At 42.3% G+C, this 24801-nt stretch overlaps 2 protein-coding genes across 5 annotated transcripts in view; one reads left to right on the top strand and one right to left on the bottom strand.

The window, feature by feature from the left end:
- Positions 1–4492, bottom strand: part of mis18bp1 (MIS18 binding protein 1) — a 46629-nt gene extending 42137 nt beyond the window's left edge. Inside the window, exon 1 of the mRNA XM_078407191.1 lies at positions 4409–4492. Coding sequence (XP_078263317.1) covers positions 4409–4466 — 58 coding nt within the window. The 5' untranslated portion in view covers positions 4467–4492. The remainder of the gene's footprint in view (positions 1–4408) is intronic.
- A 134-nt stretch (positions 4493–4626) lies between these two features.
- Positions 4627–22610, top strand: LOC144597665 (uncharacterized). Of its 4 annotated transcripts, none has more exons than XR_013547782.1 (6): positions 4627–4670; positions 9021–10030; positions 11946–12161; positions 18356–18575; positions 18730–18961; positions 20532–20643. XR_013547782.1 is itself a non-coding variant. In XM_078407187.1 (6 exons), the coding sequence occupies exons 2-6, from the start codon at positions 9349–9351 to the stop codon at positions 20740–20742; spliced, it is 1413 nt and encodes a 470-aa protein (XP_078263313.1). In that variant the 5' UTR covers positions 4627–4670; positions 9021–9348; the 3' UTR covers positions 20743–22610. The 4 variants fall into 4 exon arrangements, 3 of the variants coding, with proteins under 3 accessions (XP_078263313.1, XP_078263316.1, XP_078263314.1); XM_078407187.1 differs by having other exon boundaries at positions 18730–18813; positions 20532–22610; XM_078407188.1 differs by lacking the exon at positions 4627–4670 and adding an exon at positions 5239–5289 and having other exon boundaries at positions 18730–18813; positions 20532–22610.
- The last annotated feature ends 2191 nt before the right edge of the window (positions 22611–24801 follow it).

Genomic DNA, 24801 nt, shown 5'->3' with positions numbered 1-24801 from the left:
TGTATTTTGGTTTGGTTATTGTGTTGGCTTTGCTGTTTATTTTTCTGTTTCACTTGCGTATGCTCATCAGCAAGTCTACAGAAATGCTTTTGGAAACAGCAGTGATCCAAGTACTCCCCTTCCACTACTCAAGCCTCTATAATTTTGACATATGAATGCATACTTGTTGGATTAGTTATCATTCAGAAATCCATTCACATGATTAACCCTGGCACTTTATGGTTATCATTTTATTTAATTTTGTTTAGAGATATAGCATGAAAACACGTCCTGAGGCCAGTCGGGTCCACACTGACCATCGAACGCCTGATCACACTAGTTCTATGTTATTCCATTCACTTCCTACACATTAGTGGCGATCAACTGAGGGCAATTAGCCTATAAACTCACTCATCTTTGGGATGTGGGAGAAACATCAATCGAGAGGTCAGGATTGAACCTGCGTCTCTGGTGCTGCAAGCTGCACCACTGTGCTGCCCATATAGTATTCGGCATATTTTATTAAAAGTTTCTGAAAAAAGTGTTGTGCCATTAGGGTTTTCAAGGTCAATTCAATTTGCCGTTGTCTTGGGGAGAGATCTCTCAGGTGATAGACTGCAGCACACTGCAAGCTTAATGGGCAAATGTCAACTGATGGTGACAATTTTACTCTTGTAAAAGTATCAGACTTGCCGCATTTGCTCTATGCTGTGCAGAAAGGAGACGGAATGCACAACATTCCAAACTAGCCCCCATCTCCCACCTTCAGGTGCCACCTGTGATGGAGACTGCAGATCCTGCACAGGATTCATCAGCCAGCTCAGAACCTGAGTGGAAGCAAGTAATCCTAAACCACGAAGAACAGCCTAAGGGTACGAGTTAATAAAATTAGCTCCAGTTTGGATAATGACTTGAATTGCCTTCCACAAAGGCAATGGCCAGAGACTGAATAAAAGAAACAAGCCTGAGTCACACAGGATTTAAAGCCCATTCTGTGATTCATTATGATCCGGTGGCTCAGATTCACTTGTTGCTTGAACTCTACCTTTCCACAATCATGGTACATATACCAGCTATACTGAACCTTCATTCATCACCATTTTGGGCAAAGCACTTTAAAAAATACGATTACTGCATTGGAAAGGATGCTTATTAAAAAAATCAATACAATCATAAGTTCAAAAGTGATAGGAGCAGAATAAGGCCATTCAACCCATTGTCTACTCCGCCATTCAATCATGGCTGAGGTCTCGATTCGAAATGTCACCCATTCCTTCTCTCCAGAGATGCTGCCTGTCCTGCTGAGTTACTCCAGCGTTTTGTGTCTACAAACATGGCTGATCTATCTCTCCCTCCTCACCCCATTCTCCTGCCTTCTCCCTATAATCTCTAAGTACACTTAGTGTCAAAAATCCTTTTGATCTCAGGCTTGAATACAAATCGCTGACCAAGTGTCCACAGTCCCTTGGAGTTAAGTATTCCAAAGATTTGCACACAACTAAAAGGCCAAGCTCGAATCCAAAGACTGCCACCAGCTCAATTTCCAGCCAGAAGCAACATAGAAAAATCGGTGCAGGAGTAGGCCATTCAGCCCTTCGAGCCAGCTCCACCATTCAATATGATCATGGCTGATCATCTAAAATCAGTACCCCATTCCTGCTTTTCCTCCATATCCATTGATTCCTTTAGCTCTTAGAGCTAAATCTAACTCTCTCTTGAAAACATCCAGTGAATTGGCCTCCATTGCCTTCTATGGCAGAGAATTCCACACATTCACAACCTTCTGGGTGAAGAAGTTTTTCCTCATCTCAGTCCTAAAAGGCCTACCCCATATTCTTAAACTGTGACCCCTGGTTCTGGACTCCCCCAACATCGGGAACATTTTTCCTACATTTAGCCTGTCCAATCCTTTAAGAATTATATGTTTCTATAAGATCCCCTCTCATCCATCTAAATTCCAGTGAAGACAAGTCCAGTCGACCCATTCTTTCAACACATGTCAGTCCTGCAATCCTGGGAATTAACCTGGTGAATCTACGCTGCACTCCCTCAATAGCAATTATGTCCTCCCTCAAATTAGGAGACCAAAATGGCACACAATACTCCATGTGCGGTCTCACCAGTACAACTGCATTAGGACCTCCTTGCTCCTAAACTCAAATCCTTTCACAATGAAGGCCAACATGCCATTAGCTTTCTTCACTATCTGCTGTATCTACATGCTTACTTTCACAACAGTCCATTGGCACATGCCCTGTCAGTTCTCATTCAGTCATTAAGCCATACAGCAGGGAAACAGGCTGCACTTGCCCATGCCGTCCAAGATACCGCATGCTCACATTTGGTCCATATCCCTCTAAATCTTTCTTAAACCTATATCCCTTGGTTCTACTCCGGGTGAAATTCTCTGAGCATTTACCCTATCAACTCCATTCACGATCTTATACACCACTGTAAGATCACCCTTTATCCTCCTGCAGTCCAAGGAATAAAGTCTTAGACTGCCCAAAGTCTCCCTATAGTTCAGGCCCTCAAGCCCTGGCAACATCCTCGTAAATCTTCTCTGCATTCTTCCCAGCTTTATAGCATCTTTCCTACAGCAGGGTGACCAAAACTGATCACAATATCGAAATGCGGCCTGACTAAGATCTATGGCAGAGAATTCCACACATTCACAACCTTCTGGGTGAAGAAGTTTTTCCTCATCTCAGTCCTAAAAGGCCTACCCCATACCTAAGATTCTTGCTATGGAGGGCGTGCAGCGTAGGTTCACTAGGTTAATTCCCGGAATGGCGGGACTGTCGTATGTTGAAAGGCTGGAGCGATTGGGCTTGTATACACTGGAATTTAGAAGGATGAGGGGGATCTTATTGAAACATATAAGATAATTAGGGGATTGGACACATTAGAGGCAGGAAACATGTTCCCAATGTTGGGGGAGTCCAGAACAAGGGGCCACAGTTTAAGAATAAGGGGTAGGCCATTTAGAACGGAGATGAGGAAGAACTTTTTCAGTCAGAGAGTGGTGAAGGTGTGGAATTCTCTGCCTCAGAAGGCAGTGGAGGCCAGTTCGTTGGATGCTTTCAAGAGAGAGCTGGATAGAGCTCTTAAGGATAGCGGAGTGAGGGGGTATGGGGAGAAGGCAGGAACGGGGTACTGATTGAGAGTGATCAGACATGATCGCATTGAATGGCGGTGCTGGCTCGAAGGTCTGAATGGCCTACTCCTGCGTCTATTGTCTATTGTACAACTAACAAAACATCCTAACTTCTATATTCCAGACGTACTAATGAAGGCCAATGCATCAAAACCCTTCTTGACCCTATCTATCATGATGCCACTTTCAAGGAACTATATACTTGCACTCGTACCTCACCCATAATTTATTCTCCTTAGATCCTGTTTGTCTCAATGAATTCACCTTGTGGTACTAAATTTGAGTATAGACAAAATACTGGTGCTCTCACTTAAAGGGAGAACATGTCAAGAGTCCCTTTTCCAAAATTCCACTGAGAATCTAAAATCGAGTACATTAGATGACAATGAAAGACAACGTTCTGGTTAAAAAAAATTATGTTTGATTGAATACAGATTCCCAACTAACAAAGTAATTTACTATTTTAAAAGCTGGCCTCAATTTGATGTTTTTGTCCAATTCATCAGTAACCAGTGCATTTGGAATGGCTAGTTTATATCTCCTTTTCCAAGTTTTTAATCTCTAGTTGTTACGGTTCATCTAATTGTTGGTCATAAAAAGGTAGTCTAAGAATAAAAATTCAGTTTGTTTACTGGAGAGGCCATGGGAATAAGCGAATAGGAGACGAATCAGGTCTTCCTAATGGACGGGACAATTCCGAAGTGGTCGTTTAGTAACCCATCACCGACTTTCAGTGTCATGGGGAGGGGAGTCTCCTGATGCCCGACCGGCACACAAAATGCTTGTGGACGGGCAAGCAATGCAGGTCAACTGATGATGCAGACTTTACTCCAGCTATCTCCCCGACATGCTGACACAAAATACTGGAATAACTCAGCGGGCCAGACAGCATCTCTGAAGAAAATGGATCAGTGATATTTCGGGTCGGGACCCTTCTTCGGTCTGATTGTAGTAGGGAGAATGGGTAAAAGACTGGAAGCGAAGGGGAAACAAATTGGACAAAGTCAGAGTTCGCGGACGGGCAAGCGGTGCAGGCCAATTGATAATACTGACTTTACTCCAGCTACATCCACGACTGTTCATGTGGAGAAAGGAACTGCAGATGCTGGTCTACACCGAAGATAAAATGCTGAAGTAACTCAGCGGGACAGGCAGCATTTCTGGAGAGAAGAAGGAATAGGTGACGTTTCGCGTCGATACTGTCTTGAGTCTGAGAGTGGGAGACACTTGAGATATATGGTGTGAGGGCAATGTGTAAAATCTGTCACTAACCTGCGATCCGAGCCCGGGAGCCACATCGTCCCCTGTCGTTTGTGACTGCATTGCCCATCCCTGTCTCGCGGTGAGCACCGAGCCCGGGCACCGCGCCGTGAACACGCACACCCGCAGCTCGCGCCGCCATTTCAAACCCGCCCCGCAAGCCGTTAATTTCAAATCCGGCCGCTCGCCGCTGATTGGCCCTCGTGTCCATGACGCCATCTTCCCGCGACCCTGCGCCGACTGGGAAGGAAGTTGCTGCCGCCTTCACTCGATGGTCTGTGCCTTTCTTTAAAACAAATTACCCAGTTTACAAGGATTGTTTTGTAAGGTGATGGAAGCAGGCTATATGGCGGGGTTTAAGGGACATTTAGACAGGCATTTTGCACTGTTGTTTTTTTTGGCTTTTAACGTATGTGTGTATAAACACACACACACACACTTACTTACTTATATGTAGGAAGGAACTGCAGATGCTAGTTTAAACCGAACTGAAAGTAAGCATGTAGGTAGAGCAGGCAGTAAAGAAAGCTAATGGCATGTTGGCCTTCATTGCGAGAGGATTTGAGTTTAGGAACAGGGAGGCCCTACTGCATTTGGACAGGGCCCTGGTGAGACCGCACATGGAGCATTGTGCGCAATTTTGGTCTCCTAATTTGAGGAAGGACATTATTGTTATAGAGCCCCTGCACGTAAGTTCTGCAGGTCAAAGGGCGTGACGCATGGAGTCGCTCAAGCATTCTGAGGGACAAGTAAACTTCCGGCATACACTCGCCACACACTCAACACGTACGTCCCGTTAAGTTACTCCAGCATTTTGTCTACCTTCGATTTAAACCAGCATCTGCACTTCTTTCCTACACATTTTGTCTCTGCCCCTGCAAAATCTGCTAAAGGTAAGTCTACTTTGAAGATGTTCTCCTCTCCGATGAGAGAGGAGGAGAATGCACCGAGTTAGCAACAGGCTGTACCCGGGAATTGATTGCAGAAAAGGATGAATGAGATGACTGCGCGTTACAAGCCGGCTTTGTATCAGTCCAGCGGTACCACACAACGCTTGTGTAGGGAGGAACTGCAGACGCTGACTTCAACCGAAGTCGAGACACAAAAAGCTGGAGTAGCTCAGCGGGTCAGGCATCTGAAACGCTGAACAGTTACTGTACAGCGAGCTTTCAGAGTTCATTAGAGCTCCTCTTCGCTTACATCCCCACACACCCCAGCTCTAGTGTGCCGTGGGTCACCAAGTGTCAGGTTTACACTGCGTCTTTCATCACGATGATTTATCTAGTACTTTATCGGCACCGCGGTCGTCACATTGGAAACGGCGCCAGTGGAAACAGACGCCAGAGAGCTTAACTTCCACGCAAAAATAAACGACTATCTCTGCAGTACAAGACGTGGAACATTTTGGCTCCTGTTCAAAATACCTTGGGTTTACACTCCTTATGGGCTGCCAATGCCCTTCCAGAGCTGGATACACTACAGCGACTAGGCTGAGATGCCAGAAGGAACCCAGCCAAGACATGCTATGACTCTGGATGGATGCCCCATTTAATGTCCACAACCCATCAACGCCATAATTACACGACATGTCCTGGAGCAAGACGGCCAGGTCCAGAGTCTGTCTGACCTCTTCCCTCTCGTGCCTTGCCATCTTTGATTTTGCAGGGAATTGGAAGCTTAGAACATGTTGTCCTCCACAATGTGTTGGGAGGAACTGCAGATGCTGGTATAAACTGAAGAAAGACACAAAAAGCTGGAGTAACTCCTCTGGAGAGAAGGAATGGGTGATGCCTCGGGTCGAGAAGGATCTGGACCCGAAACGTCACCGATTCCCTCTCCAGAGATGCTGCCTGTCCCGCCGAGTTACTCCAACATTTTGTATCTAACATGTCCTCCGCAGCGTCACCTCAAGGCGAAGCTGCTTCCAAAATGCGATGACAACCATGGTATTGTAATGAGTGTAGAACCAATCTGCCATCCATGGCCAGAGAGGCTTCACTTCATGCACTGGTATCGGCCACAAACACAAGTCAAGGCACATTTACGCAGGAAAACAACAGTTAAGCAGCCTGATGTGATTAAGCACTAATTATGTGGTGCCATTCATAAAGATTTTTGGTTGGGGCTGAGGTGTTGCAAGTTTACTTGTAATTTTGGCTTCAGAATTCTGGCAAAAAACCGACAATTCAATGGCTGCTGGGACCGAAGATGGTCCCACTGTCCTGGCAGCCATTGTAAATGCTTGTCTGCAGTACACCGCTTGTCCCCCAGAAGGCATTGCGTGGCGACAGTACGGGTCAGGGGTCGTGCAAGGGCTCCAATGAGGGAGTGCGGCATAGGTTCACCAGGTTAAAACCTGGGATGGCGGGACTGACATATGATGAAAGAATGGGTCGACTGAGCTTGTATGCACTGGAATTTAGAAGGATGCGAGGGGATTTTATAGAAACATATAGTATAAGAAAATAACTGCAGATGCTGGTACAAATCGAAGATATTTATTCACAAAATGCTGGAGTAACTGCAGGTCAGGCAGCATCTCGGGAGAGAAGGAATGGGCGACGTTTTGGGTCGAGACCCTTCTTCAGACTGATGTCAGGGGGGCGGGACAAAGGAAGGATATAGGTGGAGACAGGAAGATAGAGGGCGATCTGGGAAGAGGGAGGGGAAGAGAGGGACAGAGGAACTATCTAAAGTTGGAGAAGTCGATGTTCATACCACTGGGCTGCAAGCTGCCCAGGCGAAATATGAGGTGCTGTTCCTCCAATTTCCGGTGGGCCTCACTATGGCACTGGAGGAGGCCCATGACAGAAAGGTCAGAGTGGGAGGGGGAGTTGAAGTGCTCGGCCACCGGGAGATCAGTTTGTTTAACGCGGACCGAGCGTAGGTGTTGAGCGAAGCGATCGTCGAGCCTGCGTTTGGTTTCGCCGATGTAAATAAGTTGACATCTGGAGCAGCGGATGCAATAGATGAGGTTGGAGGAGGTGCAGGTGAACCTCTGTCTCACCTGGAAGGACTGTTTGGGTCCTTGGATGGAGTTGTGGGGGGAGGTAAAGGGACAGGTGTTGCATTTTGTGAGGTTGCCCTTCTTACCCAAACCACCCCATCCTCGTCCCTTCCTACCCAAACCACCCCATCCTCGTCCCTTCCTACCCAAACCACCCCATCCTCGTCCCTTCCGACACAAACCACCCCATCCTCGTCCCTTCCTACCCAAACCACCCCATCCTCATCCCTTCCTACCCAAACAACCCCATCCTTGTCCCTTCCTACCCAAACCACCCCATCCCCGGGAACTCGTCCCTTCCTACCCAAACCACCCCATCCCCAGGAACTTGTCCCTTCCTACCCAAACCACCCCATCCCCGGGCACTTTCCCCTGCAACCGCACTGAAAATCGGGGGAAAGGGAAATGAGAGTGAGAAATGTAGAGAGATTATTTAATTCTCTCTATATCGTCTCTCTATATCGTTTATATCTCTCATTTCCTTTTCCCCTGATTCAATGTGAAGAAGGGTCTCAACCTGAACGTCACCCATTTCTTCTCGTTTATTGTATACAGTGTACTATGTTTAGATATTCTGTTGTGCTGCTGCAAGTACGAATTCAAGTGTTCTATCTGGGACATATGACACTTGACATATGAAACACTCTGAAGAAGGGTGTCGACCCGAAACGTCACCCATTCCTTCTCCCGAGATGCTCCAGCATTTTGTGTCTACCTTCGAGTTAAACCAGCATCTGCAGTTTTTTTTCCTATAAAACACTCTTGACTTGACTCGTGGCATTTTGGTTACACAAGGATTGAAGGGAAATGGATCATGTGCAGGAAGATGTGCTTAGTTTAATAAATTTTGCGTCGTTCTGCTCATGCATTAAGGCCAATGGGAACGTACCTGTGCTGTCCTTTTCTGTGTTGATGGTTAAATGAATGGAGTTAGAAATACTGGCATTGTCATAGACTTCCAGGTTCAGGGATAGCTTCTTACCCACAGGCTATTGAACATTACAAACACCAACTGATGGACACAAAATGCTGCAGTAACTAAGCAAATTACTCCAGCACTTTGTGAGTATCCATAGCCTTGTGAAATGGACAATTCCAAAATTAACAATGATTGACAAAAGAACTTTGCTGTCATCAATGGCTGACCCCCTGATCTCCAGTCCTTATGTCTTTCTGAAGTGGCTTATTGTTAGATTTTAACACTTTCCTAACAACTTGAATTAGCTAAACTGGCCTGTTTTCTCTTTCTCGCCCTTTTCTTGAATACCAGTTATGTGTGGTCCTTCCCAGTCTGTAGGATTTGTGTTATAATCCAGGGTTTTTTGAAAGATATTTTGGAATTATATATATTATCTCTGTAGCTAAGTCTTTTAAAATCAGAGGATGTAAACAATAAGGTTCAAGATCATATTGCAATCTTTCTAATTTGTCCTGTGCTATTTTATTACTGATACTAGTTCTTTAAGTTTCACATTCTCTCTCAGCACCTCCTAGCTGGCTTGTGAAAATTGAATTAAATTTGCATAATAAGAAAAAAGGATAGGTTATTTGAGGTGCTTTGGAATGACCTAGCATGGACTTGCAATTCTACCGAATTATTTACCTTTCTTTCAACAGTGGGTCAATATTCAAGAAACGGGAAGCGCTTCATTTCGACGGAAGTCATAATTAGATGAATGTTCATCTTTTGTTACTCAAGCGCACCTCCAAGACGTGCTCCAAGACAAGCAAATGAACTTGAATATGAAAAATAGCATGTAATCCGCACAGAAATTTTGTTGTCAAAAATCACTAGAAAATAAAATTTTATTTGCTTCTAAATAGAATCGTAAATATAAACTGAAATTAATATTGCCAGTAATACACTGAAGTGTCAATGTTAAACATTGAAATATAGACTTGCAGTGGGTGTCTCACACCTCTTTTCTCAAAGAAACTCACAATTATGGCAAAAATAGGTCAACAATGGTTATACCTACCTCAGGATATATTGTTGGAGGTATTTCGATATCTTTCATTTGAGGAAAAGGCTAATGTTCGTGCAACTTGCAAGTATTTCCATCAATTGATTGACCATCCTACTCTATGGCTGAACAAGACGGTTGTCCTAAAACGTTTACAAAGCTGCAACTCCTGTTTTTGGACAACACTCAGAAAAAGGAGAATAAGATGTCTGGTGATTAAGGAAGCAACATCGAAGCAATTGCAGAAGATGGTTAACTTAATGCCTAACTTAACATCTGTTTCTATGAATGTGAAAATGAACATGGAAAGACTGCGTACCATGAGACCACTGGCAAACTTGCAAAAACTGCAACTGAGTAACAGTTCATTAGTGCTGGACCAAGAGCTGCTGAGTGAAGTGGCTACCTTCAAACAATTGACAGCCTTGGTTTTATGTTCTTCATTATTTGGCCGTGGCAGTTTGCTGTGCCTCCTTGCAGATTTAAAAAAGTTGCAGTCTTTGACACTTCATATAAGGCAGAAGAACGCTCCTTTGTTGTCAATTCAGTATATTTTATTCCGGTTGCCAAAACTGAGAGAACTGTCATTGAGTTCTGTGGACACTTGGGAGAATTTATCACTCTGTTTTACAGCACCAGAAATGAGGACTTCTAAACAGCCAGGTATGAAAAAGATCATGGATAAATAAGTTTTTGTATGAGATGTAAAAACATCCAAAAGATCTATCTGGCATGCCCTCCATAGCTATAAGGTGCTCCACACTTTACACGGTGGCACCTTGTATCTATAGAGGGAATGCTCAATAGATTATTGGGACAATTTTGCTTTTCATTGAGAACATTACCCAAGCTTATGGGAAAATCCAGATTTATTTTCCCAATTAAAATCCAGATTTATTTTCCCAAGTGCACAATGCAGGCACCCTCACTTTTTAAAAAAAAGCACAGGCCAATTGGGGAAAAATAAATCTGGAAAATGATACTCTACGTCCTTGGGTGATCTTCTAAACAAGGGGGGAAAATGGGTTGGAATAATGAGAATGCAGAAGCTTTGTTTTTCATTTATAGAACAGAAGTAAGAGGATTGTATTTGTAGATGAAGGAAGCAAAAGAGGGAATGCATTGCTTTTTAAGAGTGGAAAATATATGGACCAGTTTGTTGGCAAGTGCTGGGAAAAGAAACCTAATCAGTTCAAGAAGGTACTAGTCAATAGATTGTATTTAGAGTCCATAGTAGCTAGCCATAGGGATATTGTGTATTGTAGCCTTGGATGGATCAAATATGTTCTGGTATCTTGACCTTGGAGTCATTAATGTAATAAAATATCCTAAGGCTCTTAACATTTGAAGAGTTTTACACTGAGTGAGACCATAATAGACAATACGTGTGTGTGTGTGCGCGGACTTAAAATCAGGTTTGCCCAAAATATTCAAACTTATCATTGGTTCACGACTTAATAGTGTGTGTAAACGTGTTCTTCAGACAAAATGTCTTTAAAATCTTTATCAACTTGAGTGTTTCAAACAATTAATTTAACTATCAGCAGGCATTGCTGAACTGGATCATATTCTATTGTCAAAAGTCACCATGACTTGAGGATCATCATAGTTAGCAACCAAAAACATTTCTCTAAACAGATTTCTGACCTTTCTCTGGCTTCATACTGGCCCGAACCAGTCACATTTAACAAACCGTTGGGCACAAAGCTCTCCTGCATTGGTCTAGCACCCTCCCCTCCCCCCTCCCACTCATCCACTCCATCCCGCCCAATCCAGGCATCAGTCAGACCCCCACATCCCCCTCCCCTGCAAGAGATTAATATATATTAATAGATATACAATATACCATTTTATATCCTTACATTATTATATTGTAAGTATTATTATTATTACATTATATCATTATTATTTTTATTATTACCCTGGAGTGGTGCGTGTGTGTGTGCGGTGGGAGGCACGTACAAGATGGTGGAGCGGGAGGAGGAGAAGAAGAACGAGAGCGGCCGCCGTTGTTGTTGGAGTCGTCGACGACGCCATCGGTTGAAGCAGGCGCGGGAGGAGGAGGAGAAGAAGCTCCCTGCTGTGGGTTGTAGTCCGGTGATGGTCCGGAGCGCTAGGGCCAGGCGGGAGTGGGGATTCGACAACGCCGTCGGTTGAAGCGGGCGCTGGAGGAAAACAGAGGGGAACTCGGGCGAATCCCGCCTCCCTCCGAGCTCCTATTGGTCCCGCCCTCGACCTGCATTGGCCGGGCAGCTGTTGGGTTCCCTTTCTGACATCGAATATGGCTGACGGGCAGGGCAAGTGGAAAAGGGATTTATTAAAGTTTAAAAAGTGATTTTTTAAGTTTAAAAAGTAAAAACTTTTAAAATGATACAATCATTTGAACCGCAGGACAATGGTGAGTAATGTGGTTCTAAAATTGTTGCTCTATTGTGTAACGTTTTGGCTGTATTTGGAGCACGTACAAAAAGGCTATATATACACGCACAAATATGTATATATACAATATGAGAGTTTTAGTAATATAATAGATAATGATGTGTCACCATAACCAAAAATGAAACATTTGTTCTTCCAGATGGCTTTGAACCACCCTGCATTTCGCAGCTTCAGTTAGAGAAGCTGACTCTTCTCAATAGCACAAATGGTCCACTGTCCAGGAAAGCGCTCAACCAACTTCGGAATGTCCGTAGCCTTTCTGTGAGTCTTACCAGGCCCTGCGTTTTATTGAACACCAATTTTGTGCACAGCATGCTGGACAACCTGCCGAATATTACCGAATTGGAACTGTCCTGTAAGTAGATTTTTACAAATAATTTGTCTTGTGAAACTCAAACTCTTTTAATTTTGGCCTCTTCAGCAGTACTTACATTAATTATTTCACTGTCGGCTGCCTTACCTTCAGCTATTAACACGTTCAGCTTTGTAATTCCTTTTCAGAGGCTCTCTGCCTAGTTTCCTTTGTAAAAATCAGCCGTTTATTCAGCTGAATCAATTTATCCTTAAATGAATTGGTATGACATTTTTTGGTATTGCTTCAATGAAGGATCTTTGTTTTGGACAATTAAGTCATTATATAAAAGCAATTTGTTCACTGGAGTCCACAGAATTTAATTAAAAATGGAAAATGTTTGAAATAGTTAGCAGGTCAGGCAGCACTTGTGGGAAGAGAAACGGAGATAATGTTTCTCCGACCTGAAGCATTATCTCTGTTTCTCTTCTCCCAGCTGTGGCCTAATGTGCTGAGTATTTCCAGGATTTTCATTTTTATTTTAGATTTCAAGCATCTGGCAGTTTTATTTTTATTTTCATTGACAAAGCTGCTAGACATGTAAATACAGTTGTAGGAGCCATTTCGTGTTTATCAGCTATCTTAGCATATTATATTATTTTGTGTCCTGCTGTATTATTTTTGGACACCAGGGGGTTGTCGTGAGATAATATTAGGCTCACGTATATGGACTGGGAGGAGGCATGGGAGGGGCCAGGATTATGAGTATAATTCACCCAGCACTGACGTAATGCTTCAGTGACACCAGGAGCTGCTAAGATAATAGGGTCTTAGTAGCCATACAAGCCAAGCCTACTAAACATAGGGTTTTAGTAAGTCAGTAACAGGATACGAAGGAGTGACGGTGAGATACTAAGTTCTTACCAAACAAACAAGTAAACGACAGGAGATATACTAATCTGTTTTGTATTGTTACTTCAATAAACGACTAAATAAACTGCAACGTCGTGAAGATCTCTGTTATTTGCGTCAAGAAATATCGCTCCACCTCCTTCGTCAACGGTAAGCTTAAGGACTTTATTGGGAAGGACTAAGTTGCCGCTACATGTGTAAGAACTTATCTTAGATGGAGTGCTATTGTAAAAAAAATCCTCAGCCAGAATGAATAGATCAAGAGCTATCCTCGGTGAGAGAAGATAAGTAAACCAGTCTCTAAGAGTTATTTAAAGTTTTAATTGGCTCTAAGAAGGAGACTGGAGCTTGTGTAGCGACTGCATGCAACAAGAATTGTTTTATTGCAAAAGCTTTGAACGTGAAACAGACAGATTGGGTCATTGTCTACATTAAATCTGACTACGGAGAAAGGAAAACTTCGAAAGACAGTTAATAGCAGTAAGCTTTATTGGAGCTTTTCAGAAGTTGTATAAGAAAACTACGACTGAAAAATGTTGGAAATGCTAGAAACAAAGAAGTGCCTTTGTGCGCTTGCTATCAGTTTTGTTTTGAATTCCTTTGAAGATACGATTTTGCGTCAACACGTCTTAAAGGGATATTGACGTACAAGTATGCTTGTATGTAAATCTGATGTTCGACTAACAGGTGGCGACATCAGAATGGATTCCCAAAGGGAATTTTTTTTCCTTCATTTTGTGAAACTTCAAAATTCATACGTTGAAGATTATTGCCCATTCTCTGCTACAACCAAGTATGGTATTATCATTGTATCAGTAGTAGAAACAAACACCTGCAGTGGTGTGGGCAGCCGGCGGTGCAAGCCAGCAGTGGCGTTGACAACTGTCAGTAGGTCCGTCCATTGTAACTGAAATCCATTATAAAAAAAGTCCATTAACACAAGGGTTTAGTGTACCTCTAAGTGGCATAACTCTACACTTGCTAGTCTGGTTTCATTCTTGAAAATGCTGAAGGAAGCAACCTGGATGCAGAAATTTTAGCTCAGAATATTTGATTAACATAATTTTAACATTGTAATTTGATACATTTAACAATCACTTGCATGGGTCCTGAAATGGAGGGAACAAAGGCAGAAAGATACTTCACAAAAGCAGGAGGAGGAAATGGATGATAAGCCAAAGAAGAGATACTGACAGAGTAAATTTAGGATGCGACTTCTAGAAGATTAGAGACATTAGCTTGGGTGGTGTAAAATCGGAATGGGTCGAACTGCGAAATAGCCAAGGGCAGAAAACGCTTGTTGGAGTTGTATACAGACCACCAAACAGCAGTAGGGAGGTTCCCTAAGCAGGAAATTAGGGATACGTGTAGCAAAGGTACAGCAGTTATCATGGGTGACTTTAATCTACATGTAGATCGAGCCAACTAAATTGGTAGCAGCGCTGAGGAGGAGAATTTCCTGGACTGTATACGGAATAGTTTTTTAAACCAATATGTAGAGGAACCGACAAGAAGGCAGGCCATCTTAGACTGGGTATTGTGTAATGAAGAAGGATTAGTTAGCGATCTTGTTGTGCAGAGCCCCTTGGGCAACAGTGACCATAATATGGTGGAATTCTGCATTGGGATGGGGAGTGACACGGTTAATTCAGAGACGAGGGCTCTGAACTTAAAGAAAGGATACTTTGAAGGTATGAGATGGGAATTGGCTAGGATAGACTGGCAAATTATACTTAAAGGGTTGATGGTGGAGATGCAATGGCAAAGATTTAAAGACCGCATGGATGAACTCCAAAAATTGTTCGTCCCTGTCTGGCGAAAAATAAAACGGAGAATGCGGCTCAACCATGGCAAACGAGAGAAATCAAGGATAGTGTTAAATCCAAGGAAGAGGCATATAAAGGCCAGAGGAAGCAGCAAAGAGGACTCGGAGAAATTTAGAACAGAGGAGGACAAAAGGGTTAATTAAGAGGGGGAAAAAGAGCATGAAAGAAAGCTTACGGAGAATATAAAAACTGACTCTAAAAGCTTCTTTAGATCCGTAAAAAGGAAAAGATTAGTGAAGACAAATGTAGGTCCCTTACAATCAGAGACAGGTGAATTTATAATGGGAAACAAGGAAATGGCAGAACAGTTAAATGAGTACTTTGGTTCTGTCTTCAATAAGGAAGACACAAACAATCTCCCAGAAATATTAGGGGACTGTGGATCTAGTGGGTGGAGGAACTGAAGGGAATCCACATTATTCAGGAAATGGTGTGAGGTAAACTGTTGGGACTGAAGGCAGATAAACCCCCAGGGCCTGATGGTCTGCATCCCAGAATGCTCAAGGAGGTGGCCCGAGAAATCGTGGGTGCATTGGTGATCAATTTCCAATGCTCTCTCGACTGAATCAGTTCCTGTGGACTGGAGGGTAGCCAATGTAACTCCACTTTTTAAGAAAGGAGGGAGAGAGAAAACGGGGAATTATAGACCATTTAGCCTTACATTGGTAGTGGGGAAGATGCTGGAGTTGATTATTAAAGATGTTATAGCAGCACATTTGGAAAGCATTGACAGGATCGATCAAAGTCAGCATAGATTTATGAAGGGGAAATCATGCTTGATTAATCTTCTGGAATTTTTTGAGGATGTAACAAGTAGAATGGATAAGGGAGAACCAGAGGATGTGGTGTATCTGGACTTTCAAAAAGCCATTGACAAGGTCCCACACAAGAGATTAGTGTGCAAAATTAGAGCACATGGTATTGGGGGTAGGTTATTGACATGGATAGAGAACTGATTGGCAGACAAGAAGCAAAGAGTAGGAATTAATGGGTCCTTTTCACAATGGCAGGCAGTGACTAGTGGGGTGCTGCAAGGCTTGCTGCTGGGACCCCAGTTATTTACAATATTAACGATTTAGACGTGGGAATTAAATGTGACATCTCTAAGTTTGCGAATGACACAAAGCTGGGTGGCAGTGTGAGCTGCGATGAGGATGCTATGACGCTGCAGGGTGACTTGGATAAGTTGGGTTACTGGGCAGACGCATGGCAGATGCAATATAATGTGGATAAATGTGAGGTTATCCACTTTGGTGGTAAGAACAGGAAGGCAGATTATTATCTGAATGGTGCCAGGTAGGAAAAGGGGAGGTGCAACGAGACCTGGGTGTGATTGTACATCAGTCACTGAAAGTAAGCATGCAGGTACAGTTGGCAGTGAAGAAAGCTAATGGCATGTTGGCCGTCATTGCGAGAGGATTTGAGTTTAGGAGGAAGGAGATCCTACTGCAGTCGTACAGGACACTTGTGAGACTGCACCTGGAGTATTGTGTGCAATTTTGGTCTCCTAATTTGAGGAAGGACATTATTTCTATATAGGGAGTACAGTGTAGGTTCACCAAGTTAAATCCCGGGATGGCGGGACTGACATATGATGAAAGAATGGGTTAACTGGGCTTGTATTCACTGGCATTCAGAAGGATGAGAGGGGATCTTACCGAGACATATAAAATTCTTAAAGGATTGGACAGGCTTGAAGCAGGAAAAATGTTCCTGATGTTGGGGGAGTCCAGAACCAGGGGTCACATTTTAAGAATAAGGGGTAGGCCATTTTGGACTGAGATGACAAAAAAACCTCTTCACCCAGAGAGTTGTGAATCTGTGGAATTCTCTGCTGCAGAAGGCAGTGGAGGCCAATTCACTGGATATTTTCAAGAGAGAGTTAGATTTAGCTCTTAGGGCTAAAGGAATCAAGGGATATGGGGAAAAAACAGGAACAGGATACAGATTTTAGATAATCAGTCAAGATCATGTTGAATGGTGCTGGCTCGAATGGCCTACTCCTGCACCTATTTTTCTATGCGTCTATGTGTCTCTGTTTCTATGTAAAATGAGATCAAGGCATCTGAAGTTCCTGCTACTAAATTGAACTGTACTTACCCTAACACTCCCATAGCTATCTAGATACAAACCCACTGACTCCCATAGCTATCTAGAATACAAACCCACTGACTCCCATAGCTATCTAGATACAAACCCACTGACTCCCATAGCTATCTACACTACACTTCTTCTCACCCTGCTTCCTGTAAATACTCTATCCCCTACTCCCAATTCCTCTGTCTATGCCGCATTGCGCCCAGGATGAGGTTTTCCATGCCAGGTCATCGGAGATGTCCTCATTCTTTAGGAAACTTGCTTCCCCCTCCTCCCATTCGTAACAAGGACAGAGTCCCCCTTGTCCTCACCTTCCACCCCATCAGCCATCGCATACTCCTCCAATCCTATACTCCTATAATCCTCCAACATTTTTGCCACCTCCAACGGGATCCCACTACTGGCCACATCTTCCCATCTCCACCCCTTTCTGCTTTCCGCAGAGATCGTTTCCTCCTCAACTCCCTGGTCAACTTATCTCTTCCCACCCAAACCACCCCCTTCCCAGGTACTTCCCCAGCAACCGCAGGAGATGCAACACCTGTCCCTTTACTCCCCCCTCTCGACTCCATCCAAGAACCCTGACAGTCTTTCCAGGTGAGGCAGAGGTTCACTTGCAACTTTCCAACTTCATCTACTGTATCGGATGTTCTAGGTGTTAACTCCTGGCGCAGGTTCGCCGATCGTTTCGCTGAACACCTCTGCTCAGTCCACCTTAACCTACCTGATCTCCCGGTTGCCCAGCACTTTAATTCCCCTCCCATTCCCAATCTGACCTTTCTGTCCTGGGCCTCCTCCATTGTCAGAGTGAGGTCCAGCACAAATTAGAGGGATAGCACCTCGTATTTTGCTTGGGTAGCTTACACCCCAGCGGAATGAACCTTGACTTCTCTAACTTTAAATTGCCGTTGCTTTCCCCACCTTCCCAGTTCTCCCACCGGTCGTACTGTCTTCCACTACATTCTATCTCTATCCCGCTCACTCCCCTGACATCAATCTGAAGAAGGGTCTCGATCCGAACCATCACTCATTCCTTCTCTCCAGAAATGCTGCCTGTCTTGCTGAGTTACTCCAGCATTTTGTGTCTACCTGCACTTCACCTAAATAGTGTTCTCAAGTCCTGGTGTTATGCTTGAAACCAGAAACATTTAAGTATTGCCAAGTTATATGACCTTTATAATAGGTTAATTTCTGAGTGGGATCTTCATTTAAAAAAAAAAAAAGAACTCCGGTGGAATATTAAGATGCTGCATGCCAATGTTTTACAATCAAATTTAAGAGTGTTAAAATGACAAAAGTATTCAGCAAATTATTATTTCTTTGGCTCTTGATGTTTGAACTTTTCATAAAATATGTGTTATTGTGAAGGAAGATTTTTAAAATGGATTCTTCTGTATTTAATTTCTGTGTTCAATTTACCAGGGAATGGACCACTTGCTGAATTTGTGAAAGTTTTACCTTTGGAGCTCACAAAAATTGATTTGATAAATGCAAGACTTTCGAATGTCGATGTACAGCTTCTCTCTGATTCTTCAGGAAAAAGTCTTAAACATCTAAGCTTGGTGCTATGCAATGGTATTACTGAAACAATGTTAAAGCAACTGCCCAAACAGTTTCCTTTCTTGCAGACCCTAGACCTAAGGTAAATTATAATACATCTGTATTAATTGATACAAAATTCAGTTTTGTTTAATTCATTTTTGGCAAAGCCAGCATTCATTGCCTATGCCTGCACCTATGAGGTAGGTGGTGATGGTGAGATGCCACATTGAATTACTGCAATTCTTCTGATAAAGGTACTCCCATGCTGTTGTCGGTTATGAAGTTCCAGGATTTAGATCCAGTAATATTGAGGAATCAACCATATATTTCCAAGTCAGGTTGGTGCACTCCATAGGTACATGATTATAAATGTTATGCATATCTATAAGAATGGTGGCTGATTCACTGTTTTTCCACCCTATCGCTTGGTGCATGGAGGCTAGTTTTGATGCCCAACTATGCTGAAGCTAACTCCCAAAGACAAATGTACGTACATATAATTGTGGTTTGTATGACTGTGTGCTACATCAGCATGTTGTTTTCATCCATTGAACCATTAATTAAATTCTGGTTTGAGTATTTTTTAAATAAGGATGATTTTGTGAACTCAAAGTATCTCCAATTGCAGTAGATAGTGTGGTCAGTTTAACCAGTTTAATTTCTGAAAATTGTGCATGATTGGTATAAACAGCACCGTGTTTACTGGCTTTGCTGCTTATTCTCTTGTGTTGCTAAATACATCGTCAGCACTTAAATAGATACATCATCTGCTATTTAGGTGATTTTAAACAAAGTGTTGATTCTGAGCAAATAAGGTAATGGGGAAGCTAAGAAAAAAAACTGCAATTGTCAAGCTGATGGTTTTTAACTTTTTAAAGATATGCTGACCAAAATAACTTAAGTAACCTCAGTCTTAAATTATTTGAAGCCTATGAAATGGAAGTCTTCAATCCCACCACCTCCCCAGCTGGGCTGCCCATAGCTGTGCAGGTCACTGCTCTTCATATATATATATATACATATTATATATCCAGAATATTTCCATTTGTACTATCCTTTTAAGCAGAGATTTCAAGAGCCTTAAATGCTTTCACGTGGGAAAATAAAATCCTCACCTGTTCTCTTGTCCTTCTTCAAATTACTTTAAAATTACACTCCCTGGTTTACTTGTGTAAAGATTAGTTTTAAGTTAATCACCAGCAAATTAGTTACGATCCTTGGGAGGCATTAAAGCAAACTTGCTTCTCTACATTTGTTTGGTTATATTCTTATTTATTACATGAACTGGAGCAAAACCAAATGGATTTGATCACCTGATGATGGAAACAAACCTTTCACATTTTTATTCACCTTTTTGTCCTACTTTCTGTTCTTTGTATTCCAAACATGTTTTGTTCACGGTATCTTGATGTTCTTGGCATGATAAGTCTAGCGCAGGTTTGTTAGATTATAAAAGGAGGGGGTGGGGGGGAGTGGGCAGCAACCTATACAAAGAGCTATTCCCAGGGGCTGCAACGTGAGCCGCAACAACAGCTGTGTCACTGGAATGTGGGGTGGGTGAAGATGGGCTCTCTGGTGCACTTTGTGTGTGGGGAGTCCGTTTGGAAGCCAGGGCTCTAAACGGCCGGGGAGATGGTGGGAGCCAGGGAAGGGTTGGCAGCTCATTCCATTCACATTCAGTTTACGTTTTATATTTGTTTTATTTATGCCTCTGACTCTACGTGGTGCTTTAAAGACATGGGAGGGGTGTCATTAACAGGCCAGGGGTGTATTATTGTTTGATTATTGCATGATCTCTGAGAAAACAAATAACCCAGAATGAATCTGGAATCGTGGGTGCTGGAAATTCGGTGTTGCACCTGTATGTAAACAGTCAGGAATAAATGCTCCTTACAATGGTCATAGAATGGGATTTGTCAAGATTATTAGTTTGCTCTTGAAGTTTGCTGTTAAGCAGTTGTTTAACTATCTGAATGAATGTTAAGTTTTAAACTTTTTATTATTTCACCAAATTCACATTACACTGCATTATTTTAACTTTCCCAATTTATTACAGCGGATATAGATTGTTGAATCAAGAAATTTTGTTTGGCTTGGTGGAGATGCCATTTCTCAAGGAAATCGTAATTTCGAACAATCCACATCTAACGGACACAGCGGTGAAGCAATTTCGGACTTTAACTGACAACAGAGTACATGTGACTCAGAAGAGCAAAAGAAATTACAATGGATGTGATTGCATATTTTATTCACAGTTATTGAGTTGATGAAGGAGAGAATAATTTTGGATGATGAAGACATAAGCTTGATTGAGCACTGATTATAAAGGCTGCATAGAATGTGACTGGTTTGACAACTTCTGGGTGCAGTTGAGGCAGAGGCCCAAAATTCACAGAATTTCATATGGGAAAATGCCAATTGAATCAGGACAGAAGAGTAGAGTTCTCGAATGTTTGAATTATTATAAAACTTATCTGTTATCTGGTATTCTAAATTAAGTGCACACTTGGAATTGGATGAAATTGTGCTAAAACAAATATATTTCTTTCTGACATGAAACCCCAAGTGTTTTTTAGGATCATTTGTTTCTCATAAGAAATGCAAGTTATCAGATTTTTATAATGATGTTCATGTTTATGACTGCTCCAAAAGAAAAGGTATCATAGAGGTCATAGAGTGTGGAAACAGGCCCTTCAGCCCAACTCGTCCACACAGGCCAACAATGTCCCAGCTACACTAGTCCCACTTGCCTGTGCTTGGTCCATATTCCTCCAAACCTGTCCTATCCATGTACCTATCTAACTGTTTCTTAAACGATCGAATAGTCCCAGCCTCAACTACCTCCTCTGGCAGCTTGTTCCATACACCCACCACCCTTTGTGTGAAAAAGTTACCACTTGGATTCCTATTAAATCTTTCCTCCTTAACCTTGAACCTATGTCCTCTGGTCCTCGATTTCCCCTACTCTGGTCAAAAGACTCTGTGCATCTACCTGATCTATTCCTCTCATGATCAAACTAATGATTTGAGAAGGTGTAAACACATGTTCAGAACCTTAATGGAGCAAGTTAAGATTCAAATGGATTTCATGTGTCTTGAAAATGATGTCCCACATCACAATCAGCTTCAGACTCCAATAAAGGATATTTGAATGTTAATGTTTGTAATGTGCTTTTAAAACCTAATTTGAAAAGCAGTGTATTGCGATGACAGTGAAATAGTTTTACAGTGAAGACTCTCAATGATAGATTACCACCAGCACTTCTGCAGCAAAGGAGGGTTAAACGCTCCCGACCACTGTTTATGAATAGCGTACCTGTATTTGACATAAACTGGATTGCTAACATTTTGTAGAGAATATTTGAAAAGATTACGTTGGGGAAAAAGCTCTGAATATAACATACTTATTACAAAAAAGGCTGAGGTATTTTCGGTAGCACAAAGAACACAATGAGGGACCATATGGATTTTATTAAAGTGTTTTTAATAAAATTCAGACTTGTGCTGCATCTATTCTTTTTTACCTTGCATTAAAATAATGGATAAGTGGAGGATTAAATATAGTTTGAGCTGTATTGATGACTGGTAGTATGGCTTCATGTTTCTCTGAACATAATTGGCCAGTAGCCATTTTGAATGGCGCAGGTAATTTCATTCCGTGGTCCATGTGACCACTTTTTAATATTGTGAGATAGGCATTTTACAGATATATTTGCAGGGAGTTTCAAGATACAAACTTTTAGTACTTTTTGGTTTTAGAGTTCTTAATGTCGCCATTCAATGTTTGTAAAAGCATAGTTCAGAGGTTGCAGCACATATGAAAGAAGATTGGTCTGTTAAGTTTATTGAGGCTGTTGGTCACATAGCAGGTTGAAAGCCAGGAATAAAATAACTGACATAATAAATCCAATTTTTCTTCTCATGTTGCTTCTACTTTTTAAGTAGATACTTTCAAAGCCAATCAGAATAAATTTGTATTGGACAATGAAAAATGAAAAATGTCCTGTAAAAAATTTACCACATAAATCAAAGTTTTTATTCACCCCCAACTAATGTTAGTTTAAAAATGTGTATTAATTAAAAAATATATATATCTATTGCTTTAAAATTGTCAAGTGTCCTACAATGCACATCTGTGGCATGTAATAACTGTCTTGAATTGGTTGAAAGTAAATCATTTTACAAAATAAAACTGAATTCATGCTATTTTCTGTGCTATATACCATTTATCCACACGAGGGCAGACATATCACTCTGTATAATCTGACACTGGCTTAATAATGTTTGAAAAGTGGCTTCCCCTTTGATATTGACTGAGATTCAAAAATTGGTGTATTAGAGGATTGTATCTATGAATTGAACCATAAAACTATGCTGGGCCTTTGTCAGTCTGAGTCCTTCCCATCAGAAGGTGCTCCTTCCACCTACGTTACTTTCAGCATTGCAGCAATCTGATTCTCAACTCTTAGTCCTTGCAATATTTGTCAAAACCATCTATGACCTACCTGCAGTGAGCCAAGAATGGAGGTGAACTTGCCATCTGCAGAGAGGCAGTCTTCATGAACTTACCAAGTACAGAGAAGCAGTATCTGGAAGGAATACGTGGAAGAAATGCTTAGCCATTACTCCGTCCTTGATGTCAGTGCCCTTGACCCTATTCATGGCAAAGTGTCTCGTCTAGATTCACTACTACATCTGAACAAGAAAGCGATAAAAGCCATAAGCCAAATGAAAAATGACAAGGCTTCAAGAGCGGATGATATTCTGCCTATGTTTCTAAAAAGCAAATGTGAAGAAATGAGGTGTAAGTGATATTCCCTGGAATTTAGGCGAGTGGGCAAATGCATGGCAGATGCAATATAATGTGGATAAATGTGAGGTTATCCACTTTGGCGGCAAGAACAGGAAAGCAGAGTATTACCTGAATGGTGACCGATTGGGAGAAGGGGAGATGCAACGTGACCTGGGTGTCATGGTGCACCAGTCATTGAAAGCAAGCATGCAGGTGCAGCAGGCAGTGAAGAAAGCGAATGGTATGTTGGCATTCATAGCAAGAGGATTTGAGTTTAGGAGCAGGGAGGTTCTGCTGCAGTTGTATAGGGCCTTGGTGAGACTGCACCTGGAGTATTGTGTGCAGGTTTGGTCTAACCTGAGGAAAGCCGTTCTTGCCTTAGAGGGAGTACAGAGAAGGTTCACCAGATTGATCCCTGGGATGGCGGGACTTACATATGAGGAAAGACTAGATAGACTGGGCTTGTACTCGCTGGAATTTAGAAGACTGAGGGGGGATCTTATAGAAACATATAAAATTCTTAAGGGGTTGGAGAGGCTAGATGCGGGAAGATTGTTCCCGATGTTGGGGGAGTCCAGAACCAGGGGTCACAGCTTAAGGATAAGGGGGAAGTCTTTTAGGACCGAGATGAGAAAACATTTCTTCACACAGAGAGTGGTGAGTCTGTGGAATTCTCTGCCACAGAAGGTAGTTGCGGCCAGTTCATTGGCTATATTTAAGAGGGAGTTAGATGTGGCCCTTTTTGCTAAAGGGATCAGGGGGTATGGAGAGAAGGCAGGTACAGGCTACTGAGCTGAATGATCAGCCATGATCATATTGAATGGCGGTGCAGGCTCGAAGGGCCGAATGGCCTACTCCTGCACCTATTTTCTATGTTTCTATGAATTTAAACAGCCCAAAATTAATTGCGGGCCTTTGGCTCCAATAGATAACTCCATTACATACCATCGAATGGGTTTTCAAACCATCAAATGGGCAATTTACCAAACCCAGTCTGCTTCTGAAGAAAAGGTATAAGAAGCTCCCTTCAGTAATCAAGCTCATGATTGTGAGAAGGTGTAAACACAATATCAGAACTTTAACGGGGCAAGTTAAGATTCCAATGGATTTCATCATGTCAATTGAAATCAATCAGATTTACGCTCTAATAAAGGATATTTTAATGTTAATTTTGTAATGTGTTTTTTAAATCTAATTTGAGAAGCAGTGCATTGAGAGGACTGTGAAATAGTTTTGCAGGGAAGTCTCTTAATGATTAGATTACTACCAGAATCTCTGTAGCAAGAGGGCCAAACGCTCCCAACTGCAGCTATTCCACAATCAAAGATGCTTATTGTTCCATCCCTCATCCACACTTTGGAAAATTATATCACCAGGCTGTGCTCTTTCTAGACAGCTACTGGAGAGCACAGTGAGGATCAAAGGTTTCAAAGGTCTTTTATTGTCACAGAGTTGGTTGGGGGGGGGGGGCAGCGGATTGATTTTACAACTGCTTGTCATCAGTAGACAGGCGGTGCTCAAGGACTCGGCAATA

Source organism: Rhinoraja longicauda, chromosome 10 (genome assembly GCF_053455715.1).
Source record: "Rhinoraja longicauda isolate Sanriku21f chromosome 10, sRhiLon1.1, whole genome shotgun sequence".
NCBI classification, from domain to species: Eukaryota; Metazoa; Chordata; class Chondrichthyes; order Rajiformes; family Arhynchobatidae; genus Rhinoraja; species Rhinoraja longicauda.
The sequence above is the reverse complement of the archived record's forward strand: the minus strand, read 5'-3'. Positions and strand labels throughout refer to the sequence as shown.

Coding starts and splice junctions, on each gene's coding strand:
- LOC144597665 (XM_078407187.1), top strand. CDS start 9,349: ATGGCAAAAATAGGTCAACAATGGTTATACCTACCTCAGGATATATTG. Junction 10,031..11,945: donor GAGGACTTCTAAACAGCCAG/GTATGAAAAAGA, acceptor TTGTTCTTCCAG/ATGGCTTTGAACCACCCTGC. Junction 18,576..18,729: donor TTGCAGACCCTAGACCTAAG/GTAAATTATAAT, acceptor CTTCTGATAAAG/GTACTCCCATGCTGTTGTCG.